Source organism: Dasypus novemcinctus, chromosome 1 (assembly GCF_030445035.2).
Source record: "Dasypus novemcinctus isolate mDasNov1 chromosome 1, mDasNov1.1.hap2, whole genome shotgun sequence".
In the NCBI taxonomy this organism is placed as follows: domain Eukaryota; kingdom Metazoa; phylum Chordata; class Mammalia; order Cingulata; family Dasypodidae; genus Dasypus; species Dasypus novemcinctus.
Genome location: NC_080673.1, coordinates 4873707 through 4895922, shown reverse-complemented (window position 1 = coordinate 4895922; position 22216 = coordinate 4873707). Strand labels below are relative to the sequence as shown.

The 22216-nt window shown below is 38.2% G+C and overlaps 2 protein-coding genes across 3 annotated transcripts in view; one reads left to right on the top strand and one right to left on the bottom strand.

The window, feature by feature from the left end:
- Positions 1-3121: 3121 nt before the first annotated feature.
- Positions 3122-17675, bottom strand: RWDD4 (RWD domain containing 4). The gene is made up of 8 exons (XM_071213929.1): positions 17163-17675; positions 14468-14548; positions 11758-11867; positions 11527-11674; positions 10085-10202; positions 8557-8606; positions 8409-8411; positions 3122-3372 (listed from the first exon to the last, which is right to left on the bottom strand). Exons 1-8 carry the CDS (start codon positions 17673-17675, stop codon positions 3340-3342), a joined length of 1056 nt encoding a protein of 351 aa, XP_071070030.1. The 3' UTR covers positions 3122-3339.
- Positions 17521-22216, top strand: part of TRAPPC11 (trafficking protein particle complex subunit 11) — a 55977-nt gene continuing 51281 nt past the window's right edge. The window contains exons 1-3 of one of the 2 annotated variants that reach the window (XM_004481742.4): positions 17521-17728; positions 19901-20125; positions 21966-22135. In XM_004481742.4, coding sequence (XP_004481799.1) covers positions 19922-20125; positions 21966-22135 — 374 coding nt within the window. In that variant the 5' untranslated portion in view covers positions 17521-17728; positions 19901-19921. Of the gene's footprint in view, positions 18152-19900; positions 20126-21965; positions 22136-22216 lie in introns of both variants that reach the window. The other variant, XM_004481743.5, reaches the window with a different exon arrangement.

Here is a 22216-nt window from a genome sequence, read left to right as displayed (position 1 = left end):
AGTAAAACATTTTACAGTGATCCAGTACCTATAGATGCCCAAACCTAAACATGACTCATATCAAAAGATACATACCCTTAGAACATGTAGAGCACACTGGTATTTTCTGTCCCATTATATTTTCTCCCATTCCTTAAAAAAAAAATGCTAGAAAAGACCCTCAATTTCCTGCTGCATAATGAGATTGGGAACTGCAATGTACAAAACACTCTTGAGCATACATCACTAAATACTTTGTCACTGACATTCAGAACCATATATTATCAGATCCCTTGTTTTTACTCTGGAGATCAAATGGTAACCAAACCACAACAAAATTTGTTATTACATAGTATGATTTTTAGATTATTTTTAAAGCAATCAGACAGCCTTCTGGAAACTGGGCAAATCCTCATAAAAATTGTTCTCTTCTGAAACAAGGTTCAGGGTTGACATCGCTATAGTATGAAGCAGAGCTTGGCAAAGGCTTGAATCACCCAACTACTCTATGTTGTGGTCTGCAGAAATCTTGTAAGGTGACTTGAGATTCTAATGGTATAATCAAAAGAAAATCCAAAGTGCTAGTACCTATTTCATTCCACAGGTTATTTATACATTTCAAATTTGGCAAAGTACACTTTACAAGCTATACTTGTAACTAGTTTTACTTCCTTTTCAACTTTGTTATTTTTTCATTTTTATAAGTTTTATTTGGTTCTTTCCCAATTCTGCTTGCTGTGATTTGTAGTAGTTTCTTGTTCCTTACCTAATTATCTTGTTTCTTTGTTTACAATCCTTAAAAGTCTGTAATATCAACATTTTCTTTGTGGTTATTATCCCATCTTTTTTTTGGGCAGGCTCTCATGATGCCTTGCTTTCTTCTACTCTGACTTTTCACTGCGCTCACATTCCATGAACTATAGGTGGGACTTCTTTGGAGGCCTGGGCTGAAGGTGGAGTCTTCAGAGATCTGTGTTCACTTCTGCCAGTTGCCTAGAGGTTCTACCCATTGGTACTATTTCGAAATAAATTCTTGCTAGAGTTTTTTTTAGATCACACATTTGAGGAGGAATTTGAGCTGAAATCCAAGTGCGAGGTAACTCTGGTTATCAACTGTCAGGGGTATTTGTATATTTACATTTTAACCTTTCATCCAGAACCAACGTTTGGACAGGAGCTTTTCCCCAGGAACCCCCACTGAAGGGGTGGGTTTTGGCCTGGTGTGTGTTGTTTTGTGGGTGTCTGTATCAGACTCCCTAACCTGGACTGGTCCTGGATTTCAGCTATTGTCTTCTGGTCCCATAAAGTTATGAAAATTAAAGCTGTCCTGAAGCTCCAGGATTCACTTTTCAATTAAATTTTAGCCTCTGTATTTCTTACCTTCTTATCACCTCATTTAAAAATTATTGTTTAATCCAAAACTTTTACTAGTTTCTAGTAGGAGGGTTCATCTCATGCCACAAGGCTGTGCAGATTTATAAAATCAAGGATTCTCCAAGGGATGTGAAAGAAAACAAGTAGAAAAATTATTGTAATTCAGATTTTATTGCTTGTTAATTGTCATTCCAAACCATTTTAAGTAAACAGACATTGAGAAAATATACTGGGAGTTTTAACCAGATGATGGCAACATTGATGAGACTGCTTGAGTGTCTGACATAGGTAATGGAGGCACCACTGCCACCATCGCTTCCAGAAATCCATATATATCATAGAAAAAGAGTAAAAATTCATTGGCATGTAACTACTAGCATTCTTGGTAATCTATCAACCACAATAAGCCAGAACAATCTTAGAATCTTCAGAGCAAAACAATGTATTTTATTCCATTAGTAGAGCTAGCTCTTTCAGGTTCTTTAAAAAACAAGCAAACAATTCAACACAACTAAACTTACACACAAACCTGAAAACAAAAGTTGACATATTCCAGTGGTCCTGAATTTTAATGTTTCTATCATATAAATTCAAGAATAAAACTGTGATTCAGCTTTTGAAAATGAGATTAAGTTCCATCATTGCAATTACAGTTCCTTTATAATTCAAAAGTTTTAACTCAAGCCAATGGTAACCCTGAAAAAACCATGCATGTAACTCAAGAAACTGCTCTCATGCGAAGGCAACATCTCTACACGTTCATTAGTCTTTAAAAACTCAGACCCAAGCTGCAGAGGTAAAACTTCAGGAACATTTCCACCCTTCTAGATATCACGGCAGTAGTTCTAAGTGTTCTTACAGCAGAGAAACATATACAGAATCACTATAAATCACACATAAACATCAATAACTTCTTTCTTGATAAGTAAAAACTACACCAATATCTTCTTCTATTCATGATTTCTTTAAAAATCAAGCATGTAATACAGCTCAGCATTTGAAAGACTTCTATTATTGCAAAGGTGTTCAGGTTGAGAAATACATCTGTATAGTTGAAGAGACACTGAAAAGCAACAAGACTTAAAATGTGTCTTTATGTTAAGCCATTCAGAAGACTCAGTTATCAAACAACTAAAAATACACAATAGCAGATAAATAGGAATTTATTAAAATCATTGTCTCCAACATTAAAAAAATTAAATTATATTAAGGCATCTTTTACTCCACCATGGTAAATGTAGCAAAGAGAAATGTTTTAAAAATAAGAGCAAGCACTTCTATTCAAAGTGCTTTGTAATGTTTTGGCAGATTTTTGTTTTTTTTATATTATCTTATTTCACATACCACTGAAAGCTCACATGATCAAACTTTTTTACCTCAATCTAGAGAAAAGTATAAACAGTTATCCATTTACTAAAGGGAAGCAGTTCATCCTTGAAAAATAAAAAGGAACTACAAAGGGTATTATTTATGAAGTTCAAATACTATTATATAAATTTCTCTGAAGCAATTTATGCTTAAGTAATTAAGAGAAAGAAGAGATGACAGTTTATTCAAGATGAAAAGCTCATTAACATGGCTCATACTGCTGAATAACTGCTTAAGTATTTTGCTCCACTGGGATGAGAATTTATAAAGGACTTCACATTCCTTTAAAAATATATCACATCTACTAGAATAAGATCCTTTAAATTAACACTGATTATTTATTATTCCCATATTTGTCCATTCACAAAGCTTGACAGTCTTCATAAAGTATACTAAACAGTAACTTTTTCACTTTTTATTAAGGCAAGTTTGTGAAAATAATTTAGTACAACCAGATCTTTTCATGAACTTTTAGCTTACAACATTTTACACATAAGAAACATATAAAAAATTGTGTTTTATAAAAAAGCCACTTCAATACCAGAAAAGAGTAATCAAAGATTCTGAACCCAGTTGACGTTTTAAAGGATGCTCTTTCCTTGTCTCAAATTCCAAGTGCTATTCATCATCTTTAGAACCAGTTTTGCTTAACTATAAAAAAAAAAAAACACAAAAAACAGGAGAAAAGAAATATTCAACAAGTTTAAGCTATCATATTATTTGAGTCAGTTATTTCCACTTAATATAAAAAGTAAACATTTACAGTCAATAGACCAGAATCCAGAAACTTAAACCACCTGTACTTTTTATCACATGTACTGACTTTTCAACTTTAGGCTCAGCTACTTCAAAAACAGGATTCTTTAAAAATATAACCTGGGCGGTGGACTTGGCCCAGTGGTTAGGGCGTCCGTCTACCACATGGGAGGTCCGCGGTTCAAACCCCGGGCCTCCTTGACCCGTGTGGAGCTGGCCCATGCGCAGTGCTGATGCGCGCAAGGAGTGCCCCCCCATGCAGGGGTGTCCCCACGTAGGGGAGCCCCACGTGCAAGGAGTGCGCCCTGTAAGAAGAGCCGCCCAGCGTGAAAAGAAAAGTTCAGCCTACCCAGGAATGGCGCCGCACACACGGAGGGAAAGATGATGCAGCAAGATGACGCAACAAAAAGAAACACAGATTCCTGTGCCGTGCCGCTGACAACAACAGAAGCGGACAAAGAAGATGCAGCAAATAGACACAGAGAACAGACAACCAGGGTGGGGGGGAGGGGAGAGAAATAAACAAATAAATAAATCTTAAAAATATATATATATATATATACATACATATATATATATATAACCTTAACAGAATAAGTGGGAGAAAAAAATCCCTTGAAGCTTTCCAAGAAATAAATTGGTACAAAAAATATACAAATAGAAAATACAAATAGAAAATAGCATTTAAAAAATGAATGGCATTTTTCTACTTTTGTTCTCTATTACAGATGGCAAATTCTTAAAGTACAGTTTAGAAAATATGATAAAAATCTTAAATCACAATTTTTTTTCTAGCAAAATTTGAGGGCCAGATAAAATTACCAAAGAAAATAAAAGCAACTTTGATGAGAAAATGACCCAGCCACTGAGATAAATATAATTATAAAAAATGCACATACTTAGATCCTAAATCTACTACCACAGAAACCACTGGAAAATACATACACATGCATACATTTCGTTAGTGCTATCCTAGGATATTAGTGATGATGTTATCATATATTATGCAGCCTCTGGAAAATATCATTGAGCACCCATGAAAAAAATGAGCAAAAAAGGTAAACAATGTCTTGGTAATATGATAAAATAGTTTGGATCTCACAGATCTCTTGAGTGTCACAGGAACTTCTTGAGTCCACAGACCACACTTTGGGAATCATGGGCTTAGGATAATGGATTTGAGACAACCCATGTCTGGATGATAATCTCCTTCTAATATCCTCTACCATCTCCCAAGATTATTGGATTATTTAAATTTTACTTTCTTCTACACATTAGAATATAAATTCTAATTTATATTAATAGAAAATCCCTTAAAAACAAAAAATACTTCTGGAGCTAAGGAAGGAGGCACACGATCACCGTATTTTTCTTCTCCCTGTCAGCTGAGATCTGCTGCACTGAGAAAAAAGGCCTTCAGACTGGGTCAAAAGCTCCTTCTGGAGCAGAGGGCATTTTAAGGAGAGAACAGACCTAGCTGGTGATATTCCCTTTACAGCTCAGTGCTGCCTTCACCCAGGTAATGCTTTTTGTACTAGATTCTAGAAGCACAAATATTATTTTAAATACTTTCTACAGAAAATGCATTCCATGGCCCAAAGAGGTGAATTCAAAATAAACTTTAGGAATATGCTGCTTGTAAATGATCAATATTTGTAGATTCTCCCTAAAATCCTAATCTTTACTCTTGGATCATATCAACCACTAACTGGCATGCAAAACTTATTTATGGACCCCTGCAAAAGGGAATTAATTTACTGTGTTAAGTATCAGTTTAGTACATTTGAAACTATAAATAATGCAAGAAAAATATTGAGATAAATTGATAGAAAGATCCCAAATGGAGAGTAAGCAATTTTAAACAACAGGAAATCTTTTCTGGCACTTATGGGCAAGTACATCTGGAGTCTGCCCTAAAAAACACTTAATATCAAAACATCAGTTTCCAGTGGGTGGAGACCCACATAAGGAGTGGGAGGAGTTGACTCCCACCCTGGGGAGGCCCGATGTTCTCAGACAGGGGTGGGTGTCTCTCAAGAGCATGGGTGTTCCTAATAGGGGAGGGCATACCAGTGTGCCAACCTCGGTGTTGCTGCAAGTATCTACGAACCTTGTCCTCAAGGAGTGAAGCCTGTGGGCCCTGAGGGGAGGGAAGGGAGGAAGAGAGGAGATGGGAGAGGGGCTATGGAGGGGCAATGCGAGTGCTCGGCATGATCCTGCAATGACGGATACAGGCCATGTGAAGTTGATCAAAAATGTATTACAGTGTAGGGTCTAGAGTGTAGATCATAATGAAAGCCACTGACCATGGTTAGTGGCTATGTTTCAGTATTTGTACATCAGTTGTAACAAATATACCCTCCACATATAAAAAGGTTATTGATATGGGAAGGGAGAAAAGGGAGAGGATGTTGGGTATGTGGGAGTCCCCTGTGTTCTGTATGTGACTTTACTGTGCCCTAAAACTTCTTTGAAGACAAAATTAAAAGTTAGACACTGGGGAAGAAATGGAAGAAAATGTCACTGTACATACAAGGCAAAAGATATTATAGCGATAAAAGGCAAAATGTCAAAAAAATTTTTTAAAATATTTTTCATCGTTTTTTTAATATCCCAATTTAAAACTTTTTAGTTTTAGTTTTTCTACATTATTATATATTTTATTTCTTATGTTTAAACCTATCATTATTATTTCATTTGCCTACTAATTATATTTGGCGATATTCTCGGCTTCATTTCTGAAGAAGTTTTGGATCACAGAAGGGTTACAACTGGGGCACGGAAGGATCATTGGTGTGGGGTGTCAGTGATAAGGGATACATGGGAGGAAGTTCACCTGGGCATACATATAAGATACATGTAAATAAATGTGTTCAAATGTTCATGGGGCATTGTCACAGTGGGTGGAGATTCATATAATAACCAAAAGAATATTGAATTCTCATCCTGGGGATCTATGCCATATTCTCTAATAGAACAGCAACAATCCCTCAAATACAGGGGCAATGACTAGTGAAAAAGGATGGTCCACTGATAGGCCCTTGATATTGATTATGCTTATGAGCCTTTGGCTCTTGAAATTGCAACTTAGCCTAGTGCTATAGGGTGCCTAAGAGTTACCTCCTGAGAGCCTCCATGTTGCTCAAACGTGGCCTCTCTCTGAGCCAAACCCAGTGTGGGACATGACTCCCAGGGATGAGCCTCCCCTGCACTGAGGTATTACTACCAGGCACCAACTAGCAATGCAACTGGAAAAAGACCTTGATCAAAAGGGTGAAAGGTAAAGACAAATGAGTTTATATGGCTAAGAGATTTCAAAGTGAGATGGGAGGTCATCCCAGAGGTAACACTTATGCACATCTCAGCAGGATCTCATAGACTGCAAAAGTAGATACTATCCCAAATAGAGGCACTCCTGAGAGCTCCAGAGACACCCAAGTCCTACCAATATAGCAGACAGCTCTGGGGTTTGGTGCCTTGCCAGTGGGTCCTACTTTGGAGTTTGTGCTCCTGACTGTGACAGAGTTGGACTCATTGTGACCTCTCTACATGTGACTTTTCTGTCCCTTCTATATGAACCTATAGTTGGTGCTGGATTTGGTAGGTGTACTTCCAAGAGACTTGAATCTTTGGGCTGTCTATGTGCCAGTTGGGTCCTGAGCCTCAGTGGAGTTGCAACATCTACTCTCGAGGTCACTGGATTCACGCAGGACAACTAACAAGGAAGTGAGGATGGACAACCGCCACACCAAGGAACCAAGAGAGTCTACAACTGTAAGCAAGAGAAACCCATCCATCAGCTGTATGAGACTGAAGCCCCCTCTCAATTAGAGGTAGAGTGGGCATCACCATCCTAGAATCCTCAGGATTGGGGAATAAAATATGGACTAGGGTGGACTTATTGTGATTCTAGCAATGTAAGAAATTATATCACTGATGTGGAGACAGTGGCCCCTGGAGGTGCTGAAGGCAGGAAAAGGGAAAAAGAGGTGTATGGGGGCATTTTCGGGACTTGGAATTGTCCTGAATGACACTGCAACTACAGATATAGGCCATTATATATCCTTCCATAACCCAGAGAATTGAGTGGGAAAGACTGTAAACTATAATGTAAACTATAATCCATGTTTAGTGGCAATGCTCCAAATGGGTTGATCAACTGAAATGAATGTACCACACAAATGAAAGAAGTCAATGTGGGAAAGGGTGGGAGGTGTTGGGAGTGGGGCATATGGGAATCCCATATATATATATATATATGTTTTTTACATTAGTGTGGTATGTTCATTGCATTTGATGAGTACATTTTGGAGCAATGCTACATAGCATGGATTATAGCTTATGTTGTAGTTTACACTCTATCCCAGTCCATTTCGTGGGTTATGGCAGGATATATAATATCCTGCATCTGCACCTGCAATATCATTCAGGACAACTCCCAAGCCCCAAAAATGTCCCAATATTACACCTTTTTCCCTTTCCCTGACTTCAGCAACTCCCGTGGTGACTGTCTCTACATCAATGATATAATTTCTTCCATTGCCAGAGTCACAATAAGTCTATAGTCGAGTATCAGTTAAGTCCACTCTAATCCATATTTTCTTCCTCCATCCTGAGGACCCTGGGACCTTATATTTTTTTGTGTAACATTTTGTGTAATCTAAGTATCTTTTAAAAAAATAAAAAATACATTTAAAAAAACAAAACATCACTTTGTATAACTTGAAATTCTGATTTTCTATATTATTGCTAATTTAGTCATATTTAAGTTTGTCCATTCTTAAGATGTAGTTACATAAATAGCACAGCATTACTTTAGTGTAGTTCTAATTTACTGCTACAGATTTTCCATTAATAAAAAAATGAAAATTTAGAGGAGTATATGAAGAAGAGAAGAATGGCGTGTGAAGGATATTTTAAAAAGTACTTACATGCTGAATGTAAAAAATGAAACAGACATCCCGGTAGAATCCAAAGGTTGCAGGGGGTGGGGTGGAGGGCATGGAAGATAGAAATTTCATTATTTGATAGTAATGATTATAATAACTTTTTGAAAACTAGAAAACAAATATTACGTACCTTAACCACATCAACCCAGTTCCATCCTCGAGGAAGCTCCCCTTTGTGATCTAGAAGATATAGAGACAGTTATTTTTCTAAGACCAATTTGTTAATTTAAAATTAATATTCTAATAAATAATATTTTATTTACTATTTTCAGAATCACCTATTACTAAGTTGGAAAAATAATTTATTATCATCATGAATTGAAAGCACTGTTCTAGGGTCATCTGATAAGTATTTCAGGTATACCTCCTTTTGACATTTTCTTTTCTCTTTCATACCATTAAGAATCTTGCTCCACTATTTACTGGTTATGAGGGACACAGGGGCTTATCAATTTTCGTAACTAACATTTTTACCCACAGTCCCATGCCTGTCCCACTGAAGTTCTATTTAGAATGAAAGCTCCAAGACACGAAGTTCTATATTAGTTACAGGAAGTTATGACTTTAGGTGGCCATCCTCAATGAAATGGAGGTAGGGTATATTTATATAGGGAATGATCACAGGTCATTATAGATAATGACCTGCATGAAAGCAACAGATAGCTGGGCAATATTAGAAAATGTTTACTTTCAAATTTAAGTACTGACATAGACACTAAAACATTCCAAAAAGAGATTAACCTAAATTCTAGAAAACATATTTTAATGACTAACAATTTAGTGCTTCAGTAGTTTATACCTTAATGGGAGTTTGGCATTTAGTATAACAGATTTCCAGATTTTTTTAATCTCGCAAACCTTTACAATTTCAAAAATGTATTTTGAGAACTAACACAGGGTTGCTATCTTTTTATTGTCCTACAACAGACGTTACACAAAACAACCAAAACTACCATCACCATCCTTTTATAAAATGACATTGTAAATCTATCCTCCCTGCCCCTCTTTTAGGAAAAAGATTTACAGATGGGTTTCAATTTGCAAATTTTCAGGGTAAAGCAGATAAAGAGATTAAATACTATTGTTGATATGAGGTGGAGTTTACAATATTCTTCTAAAGGTCCATACCAAAAGACTTTAGTATAGGATACTCAGGAATTCTTTTCTTAAATCTTATTATTGTTGCATAAATAAGCCAACTGCAGGAAAAAAAAAATCTAAATATTTATTGTACAAAGACCTAATGGTATACCATTAGAGACTTCATCTCTAATGAAAGATATATTTTTAAAAGTTTTCAAGAATTTGCACACCTGCCACAGAGGTAAATAAATAGGAAAATCCCAAGTATGTTAGAGCACACATGTAAGTCATGAAGTTTCTCTATACTTCCCTAATGGTTTTCAATCTCAAGATTCATTTATTATACTTTGCCACTTAGTTACCTTCTCCTCAAATGGTTATCTCTTGTGATGAAGCAGTAGTAAAATATTTTCAATATACATCTTTGACCAAAGTGTCTCATACAAATATTACAAGGATACAGAGTAAAGACCTAATTTTCTAAATCAAAATATATTTATTAAGACCCTGTATCACACTAAAAAGCAATTCATTTATCTCTGTTATAAAAGGAAAAGAAAAAAAAACCCACAAACCTGTTTTATCTGCCAACTTTCGTTTTTGGGCTTTTGAAAGCTGTTCTTTTTTATCTTTTTTCTTACTTGATGGGGCTGTATTAGGAGTTTCAACTGAGATGATATTGCTTATGGATGTCTAAAAAAATAAAAGTAATTTTTAAGCTCAAGCTTTAAAACTTACTGAAGTACACAAAATACAGCTACTTCCTGAATTGGGCTGATAATTTTTAGATTTATGAAGTAGAAGGGTGCTCTATTATTATTCTTTTATTAAGTCAGATGACCTTACTACAGTGTTGGTTTCACTCTTCTAAAAGTTCACATTGAAGGACATAATATAACTGCAGGTTCTTGGGAAGGAAGATCTGACACTGGCATTTTGTTGAGGCTCTGAGGTTCCAAAGTAGTTTTACAATTTAGTTAATTTGCTATAATTTGGAAACGTAAACAGGTCTTTAGAAAAATAACATGTACCTGCCTAGAAAATCCTGGTTCCCTGGAGAAAGGACGAAAACCTTTAAAACATTTGGTTTTGTACAGTTAAGAGTTCATGATAGTTAAAATGCTTACTAGGTGCCCAAGCATTGTTCTAAATATTTTACATATATTACTCATTTGATTCTTACTACAATCTTATAAGGCAGATACTATTATAATCCCCATTTTACAGATGAGGAAACCGAACATAGAGAAATAAGAGGCTTCCCCACGGTCACATACTAAGTGGTGCAATAAGGATTTAAAGCATGGAAGTCTGACCAGAGTCCCTGCTCCTAACTACCACACTCTGCTCTTCCTCAGTGCTTCTCAGTGTTATTCTAGGTCCTGTTGGGAATGTGGAAGCCAAGCCACTCAAGCAGAAGGCATGGCCTTTGTGGTCAGTTTGGTTCACAAGACAAAACTGAGTTAATGCTAGCCATTGAAGGTCTTTCAGGTCAAGACTTGGTACAAAGGGGAGTAATGCAAATACATAGATGCTTAAGGTCATAAAAGATGAAAATTCCTAAAATAATTCTAGAAATAGTATTTTTCTATTCAATTAAGTCTCCTTAGGTTGCAAAATCTTCAACTTGAACTGTGGCAGGACCATTTACAAAGAAATAAGCCTCATGGAGAAAGCAATTTCAGGATATTTTAGAACTATATAAGCCACTTCCATCTAGCTAAGTTTTATGAAGGGATCAAATTTAAAAAAAAAACAAACAACCACTAGTTTCTACAGTGACTCAGTTTTGATGGCCATTCTAGTCTGTGATAAAGAGCACCATCCAGAGAACATAATTTTATTTTCTAAATGAAACAGAAGCTAAGAAATTTTAAATTAATTGTTCTTATTGAACTCGGATGTAACTCTCATTCTAAATGTAACACAAAGGTCCTTTCTAATTAAAAAGAAAAAACTAGTAAAAATAAATTACTAGTGGAGCAAAACCAAAAACAATTTAAAAAATCACACTCACCGTAGAATTAATGGGATGGTGATTCTCCATAAACTGTTCTTTATTGTCTTTGGCATATTCAAACAATGTATATGTCATAGCAGTTCCAAGATTAACTTCAACTGCTTCCTGTAACTTGGCTAATATACTCTGCTTTACAGCTGATGATCTACAGTTAATGACAAACATACTGCTAAGAGAAAAGTAAAAGGGAGAGTAAAGCAGAAAACAATGAAAACGAAACATACTCACATGGTGTTGTTAAAAAAAGCGTTCATAGATATAATTGGAGGTGTTTGGGGATATGTTTCTGTCCAGGAAATCTCTATTAAGAAGGCTTTGGGATCACCATTTTCACCTATCTGAAGAAAAGGGAAATCTTAGGCTTGTAAAAAGTGATATAAATGACAGAGCACTAAACTATGATCTTTAAAATAATAATGTATTTCAATGCTCAATCTCCGATCAGAAATGTAATATCCTGAAAAATTTAGGGGTACAAGCTAAGACTGAGGGTGCTGGTGGTGAGGGGACTCTAAAGATACCACGGCTTCCCCGTCTGCCTTAATATATTCTAGTTCATGCCTTAGGCTGTCTGTCCCACCAGGCTACCAGCATTTCTAGTACCAAGACTATGTCTTACATATGTTTTTGTTTGTTCTATCAAAGTTTTCTGAGGAAAAAAAATAATATGTTGACTGGGGAACAGAAGGAGGATAGCAAAAATAATAATGCACACACTTGACTGAAGTTTTCCAATTGCTAAACATAAGAAGAGGCATTGGGAAGCAGATTTGGCTCACCTGATAGGGCGTCCGCCTACCATATGGGAGGTCCAGGGTTCAAACCCGGGGCCTCCTGACCCGTGTGGAGCTGGCCCATGCACAGAGCTGATATATATGCAAGGAGTGCCCGGCCACGCAGGGGTGTCCCCCGCATAAGGGAGCCCCACGCGCAAGGAGCGCGCCCCCTAAGTGCCACTCCAGGTGAAAAAAGTGCAGCCCGCCCAAGAGTGGCGCCACACACGTGGAGAGTTGACACAGCAAGATGATGCAACAAAAAAGAGACAAAGTTTCCAGTGCCACTGACAAGAATACACGCGGACACAGAAGAACACACAGTGAATGGACAGAGAGAGCAGACAGCCTGGGCGGGGGCGGGGGGAGGGAAGGGGAGAGAAATATCTTTAAAAAAAAAAAAAGAGAGAAGGAGCATTAGTATCAGTGAATTCATTTTCTTAGCACCATCTCAAAAGATCAGAAAAGGAAATGTAAAATTAAGTGGTAAAAAAGGAAAGGGCAAAGAGATAAAGGAATGTCTTAAATTGGCCAGTTAACTCCTGAATAATGTGAAGATGTCTTTTGTTTTCCTTTCTCCAACTTTTTATTTTGAAAAATTTTGACAGAAATTCGGAAATAGTCCAATGAACACTCACTGACATTTCTCTTATTCACCAAATACAAACTTTTTGCCCCATTTGCTTTATCTTTTTCTCTCCCTCTCCACCATAGCATGCCCCCTACCTTATGTGTATGATTTTTTTTTTCCTTTGGTTTCTGTTGAACCATTTGAAAATAAATTGCAGACATCATGGCACATGCCCAAATATTTAGGGGTAAAGTATATTCTAAGACTAAGGACATTCTACTTTATAACCACAATAACATTATCACCCCAAGATAACCTTTTTAGACAGAGAAATAGGAAGATTCCTTCTAAGTTTTAGAGGGCTATTTAGCAATCTGTTGGAGAACTAATGGTGGAGTGTAGGGGGGACACTGAAGAAAGTACTTGGAGCAGAAAAATCATTTAAGAGGATACTAAACTATTCTGCACAAGAATAGAGAGGGCTGCGGAGGACAGAGCCAGACCTCTAAGCCAGGCCCTTTGACTTCCTACGCACAGTCTTGTAACCTCATGGTTCATTCCTCTTTTCCACCTTTTAAGTCATATCAGAATATCCATCCGACAGGACACACATAAACCTTATAGCATTCTGCAAATATTGTGCTCAATAACTGCTGTTGCTAATACAGACATTCAGGGAAGTACGGGGGGACTGTCAACCCCTCACTTGCCAAGGGGAGGGAGCCAGTAGTTTGCTGGGGAAGTCCGGGGTGGGGGGGTACAGCTGGATTAAAAAAGGAGGGTCTTGGAGTTAATGGCACTGTTAATTTTGTCCATTAAAAGTCTCTTGATTGTTATATATGGAGATTACATAAGAATTGCTAAGTTTGAAAAGAAATTGAGAAAAGCTGAGTACAGAGGAGACCATCCAAAGGAAATAACTCTAAAGAATTTATTTCTTGTGACAGCCTACAATAATCATATATAAGGATCATTTCTCATACAATTGATTTTAAATTGTGACAATGTTAATGACAATCAAAAAAACTTTCCCATCAGCCAATACTTAAAATCATTTAGATAAATGATTTATATTATTTACTTATAAAATAAAATACTATTACTGTTATATTTTAAGAAAGATTTATAAGCAACTTCATTTCAAATAAAAACCCACAATTTTCATAGATAAAAAAAAATTAACACATATTTAGAATATGGAATTAAGAAAATGTCATTTTCTTGACCATTTAGAGGATAGTAATAAGAATACTGGTCTTGGAATAAAGACCTGAATTTTAATCCTAATATTTGTTAACATCAGTTGTGGGGGCTTGGTAAAGTCATTGAGAGAAGTTTTTTTTTTAAAAAAAGGTTTCTTCTGCTTCCAGTATTTTATGATTCTGTCACAATAAAAACAAGTTTATGTTGGTTTTCCAAATGTTAAAAAAAACTGATGTTATTTTTGATGAGTTTTTATTTAAATGCTTCAGAAAACATAAACACATAATAAATTTAAAATAAATCAATAGATTTAAAAAACAAAATCACAATTTTTGGGAAACTTTAGCATCTGGCAAAGTAGTTAAGTGCTCCTATTCATGCCATGTCTTACCCTATATTGAAACGAAACTGGACTTAATTCCCGGAAACTTTCATCTCCTTCATAAATAGAACGTAATGCTTCCAGTTCCATCTGAAAGAAATGAATCAAATGAGTTTGGTTTCATGGTATAAATGGATTAGAAATAGAGTGTCTTCACAGTTTCTGATTCAAGCCCACACAACCATGTAAAACTTGGCTAACTTAGATGGCCGAAGATGTTCATAATATACTTGCACATACCAACGTGTTATAATAGTTATACCTGCTTTAAAACTATATACTTAGCATAGTTTACACTGTATTACCTCATTTAATCCTCACATCAATTCTATCAAGAGGATCCTATTATTTTCTCTTTTCTACCAAGGAGAAAAATGAGATATCATTTAAAGCAACTTCAGAGTACATGCCCTTTGTCGCTATGCTAAAAAGCAGCCTGGGGTAGAAATAGCATTAAACTTGGAAATGAGAAATGTGAAACACCATAATTTCCCATTATTTCAAATAAATGAACATTTGTTATCCCTTCCCACAGAATTAAAAAGGCACTTGAGGACAATAAAATAACTTAAAAAATGAGAGGTAGAAAATAGTTGACAAGGGTCTATACAAGATGGGAGACAGGACTGCAAGAGTAAATATAACTAGTAATCCTTGCCTGGAAATATCTCTTAGATCACTGTAGGTTTTAAACTAAAGGATACTTAGTCACTGGTTGTGATCTCTGAAGAATCTCTAAGAAAAGCACTTGGATAAAAATTTTGGGTTTCAAAAAGATGCCAAGCCATGAAATCTACAAACCAAAGATGAGTAAGCTTGACCTACATGGACAAAATTTAAGAATAGATGAGAGTAAAGGAGAATAAAGTGTAACCTATAAAACCTAGCAAGCATATGAACAAGACATATTTAAACGACCCATACCCTTTTTAGAAAGGGAAACTTGATTGGTATATTAGGAAAAGACACAAAACAGTTATATAGATTTCAGCAAGGCTCCAGGGGGTTTCTCTTGCTATCTTCACAGAAAAGAATATAGAATTCAAATTGCATTTAAAGAGTAATTAAGATTAGATCAGAACAAAAATTACCCCAAAGATAGTGCTATATATACCTTCTGACTCTTAATCCATTCCTATATTTTAATTAATGACTTGGACAGGAACAAAATTTGAAGGCAGGCTTATCAAATTTGTGGATGACAACTGGATAGTATAGTAAATCATGCTAGTGGCAGAAAACAATTGTTGAAAAACAATCTAACAAGATGAAATTTAACAGGGTAGAGTAAAAGAATTTTTACTAAGTATACATGTAGAGAGAATGATGGATATATTGCTTTGCAGCAACAAGTATATAAAAAACACAGGGTTTTTAGCTGACAGTAAATTTAGCTGTAGAAAACAGGGTGATGTTACAATTTTAAAACAGAATATAAACCTGTCTACCGACAGGATTCCAGGACAGTGAAGGAACTAAGAAGAATGGGCTATGAAAAAAAGCTGAAAGGAACCATTTAGTCTGAGAAGAGGTGTGGAAAACTGACTTCAAAGATCTGAAAGTCCATCATGCAGAAGAGGAATGGTATTTTCTTGTAAAATAAAGATCCCTGGGCCCACAAAAGAAATTTTGATTTAGTAGATCAGAAGTGGAATGCAAACATCTGTTTTTCTAACCACCACCCACGTTATTCTAACTCTGTGGTCCATGGGTCATACTTTGCGAAACACTGCACTACATGCTCTCTGCTTTGCGGGGAGACAGACAGGTTGAAGCACGGGCTTGGAAACTCACCTGGCAGGAATATTTTAGAAGGGATTCAGATGTCAACTAGCTTGTTGGACTTTGGATCCTTTAAATCCAGGGAATCTATTAAATCCATCATGTGAAACTTTCAAACAATATATTCTAAATGAACAATAAACAACTGCTACTTCTCTAGGAGACTCGGGTTCCAGTCCTGATTCTACTATGCACTCACTGTGCTGCCCTGTTGCAAATCACTTCTCCTCTGTACACCCTTTTCCTCACATTGCACGTTTTGTATACATCACAGAATTAGGTTCCCCTAGAGATGACCTGCAGCATCCCTTCCAATTCTAACATCTGTGCTTCGAATTCAAAGAAGCATTTCACAAGAAAATAACTGAGCATGATTCTTACAAATCAGGTGGTAAATGTGTGCTCAAAATAGATTTCATATCTACCCGACAACTATCAGATAGGCAAATGATTTCCGCCAAACGATATGGACAGAAACCCGCGACACTAGAGTCGTTCTTTCCTCCACCAGAAATTTACCTTACTCAAACGCCCCCTCTCACTACCGGCCAGTAGATTTTTAAATTTAAGGGTTATCTGATCCCAAACCTGTAACTCAGCGCTAAACAACACCCGGGATTCAAGGCGAGCCAGGAGCACCCGGGTCCCGGACCAAGGACGCGGTTCCTGTGATTAAGGAAACCTGGGGCAGCCCTGAAGGACGCCGAAGGGGTGGGCAGCGGTGGACTCCCCCCACTCGGGCACGCGTGGCTCTCCTCGCTCGGCACCGGTAATCCGCGGGGACTAGAGACAGGCTCTGTCGCATCCAGGGGGAAGGACACGCGCGGGGCCGCCCTTGCGGGCGCTGGGTGTCGCTGGGGCCTCCGACCGGGCACCTGCCACCTTCGGGGTGGGGCGCCTGCGTCCAGCCCGGGAGACTCACCTCCTGGTCCTCGTTGGCGCTCATGGCGCCGGCCACGGGGCGCCTCCGGGATGGACCGCGTCGACGGAGAGAACGCGAGGGCAGTGGTCCCCGTCCGCGCCCTCGGCTGCGGGGACACCCTTCGCACCCGCAGCCGAGAGTCCCGCGCCCCCGCCTTCGGGTACCGCAAAGCCGCCGCAGGGGGCTGTGGGCCAGGCCCCTGAGGCCGCCGAGCAGGGGCGCCTGCGCGTCCCGGGAGCCGCAGCGCGGCGGTGACGCCAGAGGCCCCGCCTCGCCCTCTTCGCTTCTCCTATTGGCTCTTTCTCTCTCCGCCCCCGAGGCTTTTTCCTCTAGAAAGTGGTGCGTCTTCTTTACGTGGAAGGCGATTGGTGGAGAACCCTGCCACTCAGGCGCAGAAAGTGCTTCCTGTGCCGGTGGAGGCGGGGACGGGGAAGTGTCACCTGCTGGAGCCCGGGCGGCCCCTGAAGAGACAGTGCCGGGCGTTCTGTGACATCCCTGCCTTCCTCCCTTCATCCTCTCCCGCCCGGCGGCCGGTGGCCCCGGCTGCGGTGGGTCCGGGCCGTGCGGTGAGTCCGAACCGGAGACCTGTGGGGCCGGGCGAGACCGCCGAGGGAGCGAGCGCGCTGGCCTTGACGTCGCTTGCGTGGGCCTGCGCGGCTTCCGCCTTAGCTGGGGCAGTCCCGGCGTTGCACTTGCCAGCCCCGGGAGAAAAGATGCCCCTGTTTCTAGGTCAGGCTTAAGAGAGGGAGGAAGGCCTTTAGCACTTCGGGCTGTTTCTCCGCCTCTCCTGGTTACCGAGGCAGAGTACTGCGACAGTGGGAACTGTGTTTTCCTGAGCGGCTTGTTGCTTCACATCCTCAACGTCCCCTTTTTTGTTTTTGTTTTTTGTTTTCCTCTGTCTCGGCCACAAGCTGTCTTCCTGTTTGGATCGTTTTGCATTCAGACGTCGGTCGGAATCCCGATCCCGTGTCCTGCAGCCTGCACGTCCTGTTAAGTAGAGCCACCGCATTAATTTTTACCTGCGGTTTTGATTGGGTCTCGGTTCTCTGCAGTGAGTCCTCCAAGGGGATGACCGTCCTTTCCTGAGTCTTCATTGTTGCCTTCCCCGCACGGATGACCTCCCTTGCGCTGCAGGACCTCTCATCCCCCGTGTTCACTTGCTGCTTCTGTATCTCTTTCTCTTTCATGATTTGGGAAGTTGCTTCATTGGCTTCTTCAAAATCAGGAAATTTCTCCGCAGGCTGTCGTCGAGATCCATGAGTCTCTGCACTGTTCTCCGTCGGTGTTCCTCTTTTCATTCTCATCTCTCCGCCTGAGAATAAGCACAATCATGTCAAGTGCCTAAGCGTTTAAGGGGCAAGGTGGCAAGAATTTGATACCGTAATTTGGGGACATTTACCATAAGCTAGAGCTGTCCTGTCCCGCGGTATGGCTAGCGAGCATTTGAAATACTGCAAGTCTGAATTGAGATGTGCTGTGAATGTAAAATATACACCCGATTGTGAAGACTTAGTACAGAAATCAGTAAAATATCTCAATAATAGGTGTTTTGGACATATGGGGTTAAATAAAAATATTATTAAAATTAATTTCACCTGTTTCTTTTTGCATTTTTAATGCGACCCACGATTTAAGGCACTAAACGACAGCACTGGTTTAGAGCTTTATAAGTATTCAAAGACCACAGCTATTTCTTTTTAACTAACCTGGGTTTAGTAAGGAGAAACAGACCTTCGGGGCTCAAGTATCAGACTGGTATCAAGCAAAGGTATCCAAATTGTGTTTTGATGACCTCTTTTTAAATCGTCACCTAAAAATTCACTAGAAATAGAATATTTCTTTCCTTGAACATCTAATCCTTTTGCATAGATAGCTTAATCCTCTTGTAAAAATATCAGTTTAAACATATTCTAAACCTTCTTTCTGTTGTATACATTTATCATTTCTGATAAGCTTTCCAAATCATTTACTCAAAGTACTCATTGTTTCTTCAGTACTTAAACGTGAGAAGCCTAATAGCCTTTCATCTTTCAGTTAAAAATATTCCATGTTTTGGGGGCAAGTGGTGGCATAAGTACTTTTCACTTTTCACATAGATTAAATTTGAGTTCTGTGTAGTATACTGGTGGAGATATCTTTTAAGAGAACTTAAGATATATGAGAACTTATTTTTAAAAATATGATGATTACTTTGGAAAAACACATATTTTATGTGCTTTTCTAAAGTTATTGTACAGTAGGGTTTTTTATCAACTAGTTCTGAGCTAAAGGACATAATTAACTATGTCCTTTTAGGAGCTTCTATTCATTGTTTTTCACTTATGAATTTTCCTTTAAATAGTACATTTTTTAAAACCATATTTAATGAAATATTATCCCCTCCCTCTTATTTATTTATTTATTTTTTAGCAAGTACTAGGGATTGAACCTGGGACCTCTACTTGCGAAACAGGTGGTCAACCACTGAACTATATCTGCTTTCCAAAATAGTACATTTTATGTTAATTGGAGAACGGTGAAATCATAGCTGTCATTTAGATAATAAAATTTAATAGGTCCGGTTCAGGAATTAAAGTCTTCCCTTTTGTTCTCTTCTCTTAAATTTTCTTGACAGTTTGTGGGCACTCCAAGACTTGCCTTTTTGTAATGTTTATTAGATGGTAGAGGTTCAAATATTAGATCTGAATATGGGTTTTTTTTTTAAATTAATTGTGAATGTATTAACATTTGTTTTTCAGATTTTTCCTGATACCTTGAACATGAGCCCCACACAGTGGGACTTCCCTGTGGAATTATGCTGTCGGCCTATGGCTTTTGTTACCCTTACGGGCCTGGATGTAGTTTATAATGCTGTACATCGAGCTGTTTGGGATGCTTTCTGTGCCAATCGGAGAGCTGATCGGGTGCCAGTTTCTTTCAAGGTGCTCCCAGGCGACCATGAATACCCCAAATGTAGACCCAAGGTAAAGACGTTATGCTTGCTCATGTGTGTTCTGTGTATGAGTGTATGTACACCTATTCACGTAACTATGTTTATAAACATGTACACATACATACATATATACGTGTATCTTGGTTCCTATTTTCTACATTGAAAAAACACTTGACTTGGTCAAGGTGATGGTTGAGTGGTACATAAAAAACCTTAAGTATTTTCATGTATGCAGTATACTATACATATGTGTAATAATAGTTGTCTTTTAAACCCCAGAGAAAGCCTTCTATCCTATGGGCCTAGGTTTTCCTTTTTCATTTGTAGGAAAAATCCCCAGGTCTGCATAATTTAACAGAGGCCTCTCTAGAGGAGATCTCACATTCCCCATTGATTATTATTAGTATCATAGAATCCATGGCTTTTGCAGCTTGGTTCACTCTCCCACACATTTTTTGAGCACTTACTTTGTGTTAGGTGCCTGGATCCAAGCAACAGGCTGATGATACAAATTTAAATAAGACATGCTCCCTGCTCTTGAAAAGTTCTCCGTAAACTAAAGCAGTTCATTTGATGTGAAATCAGGAAAGGTTTTTTGTTTAAAACTGACTTTTAGGGTGAACAACATACTTGAGACTACAATTATCATATAGAAAATGTAGAAAAATAGCAATTATATTGAGGATAATGATAGTTGCAGCTAGTACATATGTAGTGCTGAAATGTGTCAGTTACTGTTTTAAGCAATTTAGATATATTGATTAATTTGTTATTTTACAGGGTTATATCTGAAAGTTAGCTAAAAAGACACAGTGGTCAAAATAAACCTTTTTTTCACCCCCCCAAGGAGTGTTTCTGACTTGGTCTCCATACCAAGTATGTCATTATCACCTGGGATTTAAAAAATGTAGATGCTGGGCTTCTCAAACTCCAGGAAGGTGGGACTTGTAGATTTGGTCTCCAGCTGATTCTTTTGCTTACGTGTTTGAGAAGCACACCTAGGAGACCCAGTCCCATACAACCAGCCCTAGAAACTGAGCTGCCTCTCAAATTACCTGGGGCTCCCTGGCCCCTGGACTTTCCTTTTTTTTTTTTTTAAATGTAGCATTTTTGGGAAGGAAGGCTAGAAGGTCATTCCCAGCACAACTAATCCTCTTTTCTTCCCCCTTAGTTCTCCAATTCAGAATGCTTTCCAGTTCCTTATTCTTTCCTAAGTTCCCAAGTAATTTTGTGTCAGGCTTCCTTACTGTCCTTACTTTCTTTACTTGAAGTTGATATCGAGCTGAGTCAAATCAATATGATTTGTAAATAATTTCTGATTTCAGCTGGGTTTTTCAGGGCCAGGACTGAAATCTACTGCATCCTCTTCCTACTATGTGGCATGTAGTCCTGACAGCCAAGTGACTGTAAAGCTTCCATTTTCAAGAAATGCTTGATATTTTTCACTTCATCTGCAAGTAAGGTGAAATGCTGAAATGGTGCTATATGTTTAAAAGAAAGAAAGCCATATTGGGTTTTAGATAGTATTTTATTTGAACAGCTTTTATTAGAATAGAAATTGGAAGGGTGAAGAATATAACTAGATTTACCTGGACAAGAGCTAGATATTTCCAGGGTATTTGAGAGCTTTGTGGTCATTATAAATTCGGACTGATTTTTCTTTACATGGACAGTGTAGAGGCTGTAGGTTGAGAATCTACCTTCACTATTTGCCAGTTCTTCTTTAATATCTTTAATCCTGAATTTTCTCATCTTAAAAATGAGTTACATGAATGTTGAATGAGGTACCTGCATATAAAGTGCCTGACACTTAAGGCTTCTGCTGCTATTTGTATCAAACACTTGTTTTCAACTTTTGCCAATGTTTGCAGAGAACTTCATATGAATGGTACATTCCTAAAGGAATCTTAAAAACTGGCTGGATGAATAAACATCTGAATCTAGTGCCAGCCCTTGTGGTTGTGTTCTATGAACTGGACTGGGATGAGCCTCAGTGGAAAGAAAAGCAGTCTGAATGTGCTACCAGAGTGGAGATAGTCAGGTATGATCTTTTCCATTTATCAGGTTGACCATGTTAGTTTTCACACATCTGTTCTTCCCTGCCCCCTGCCCCCTGGGTCTG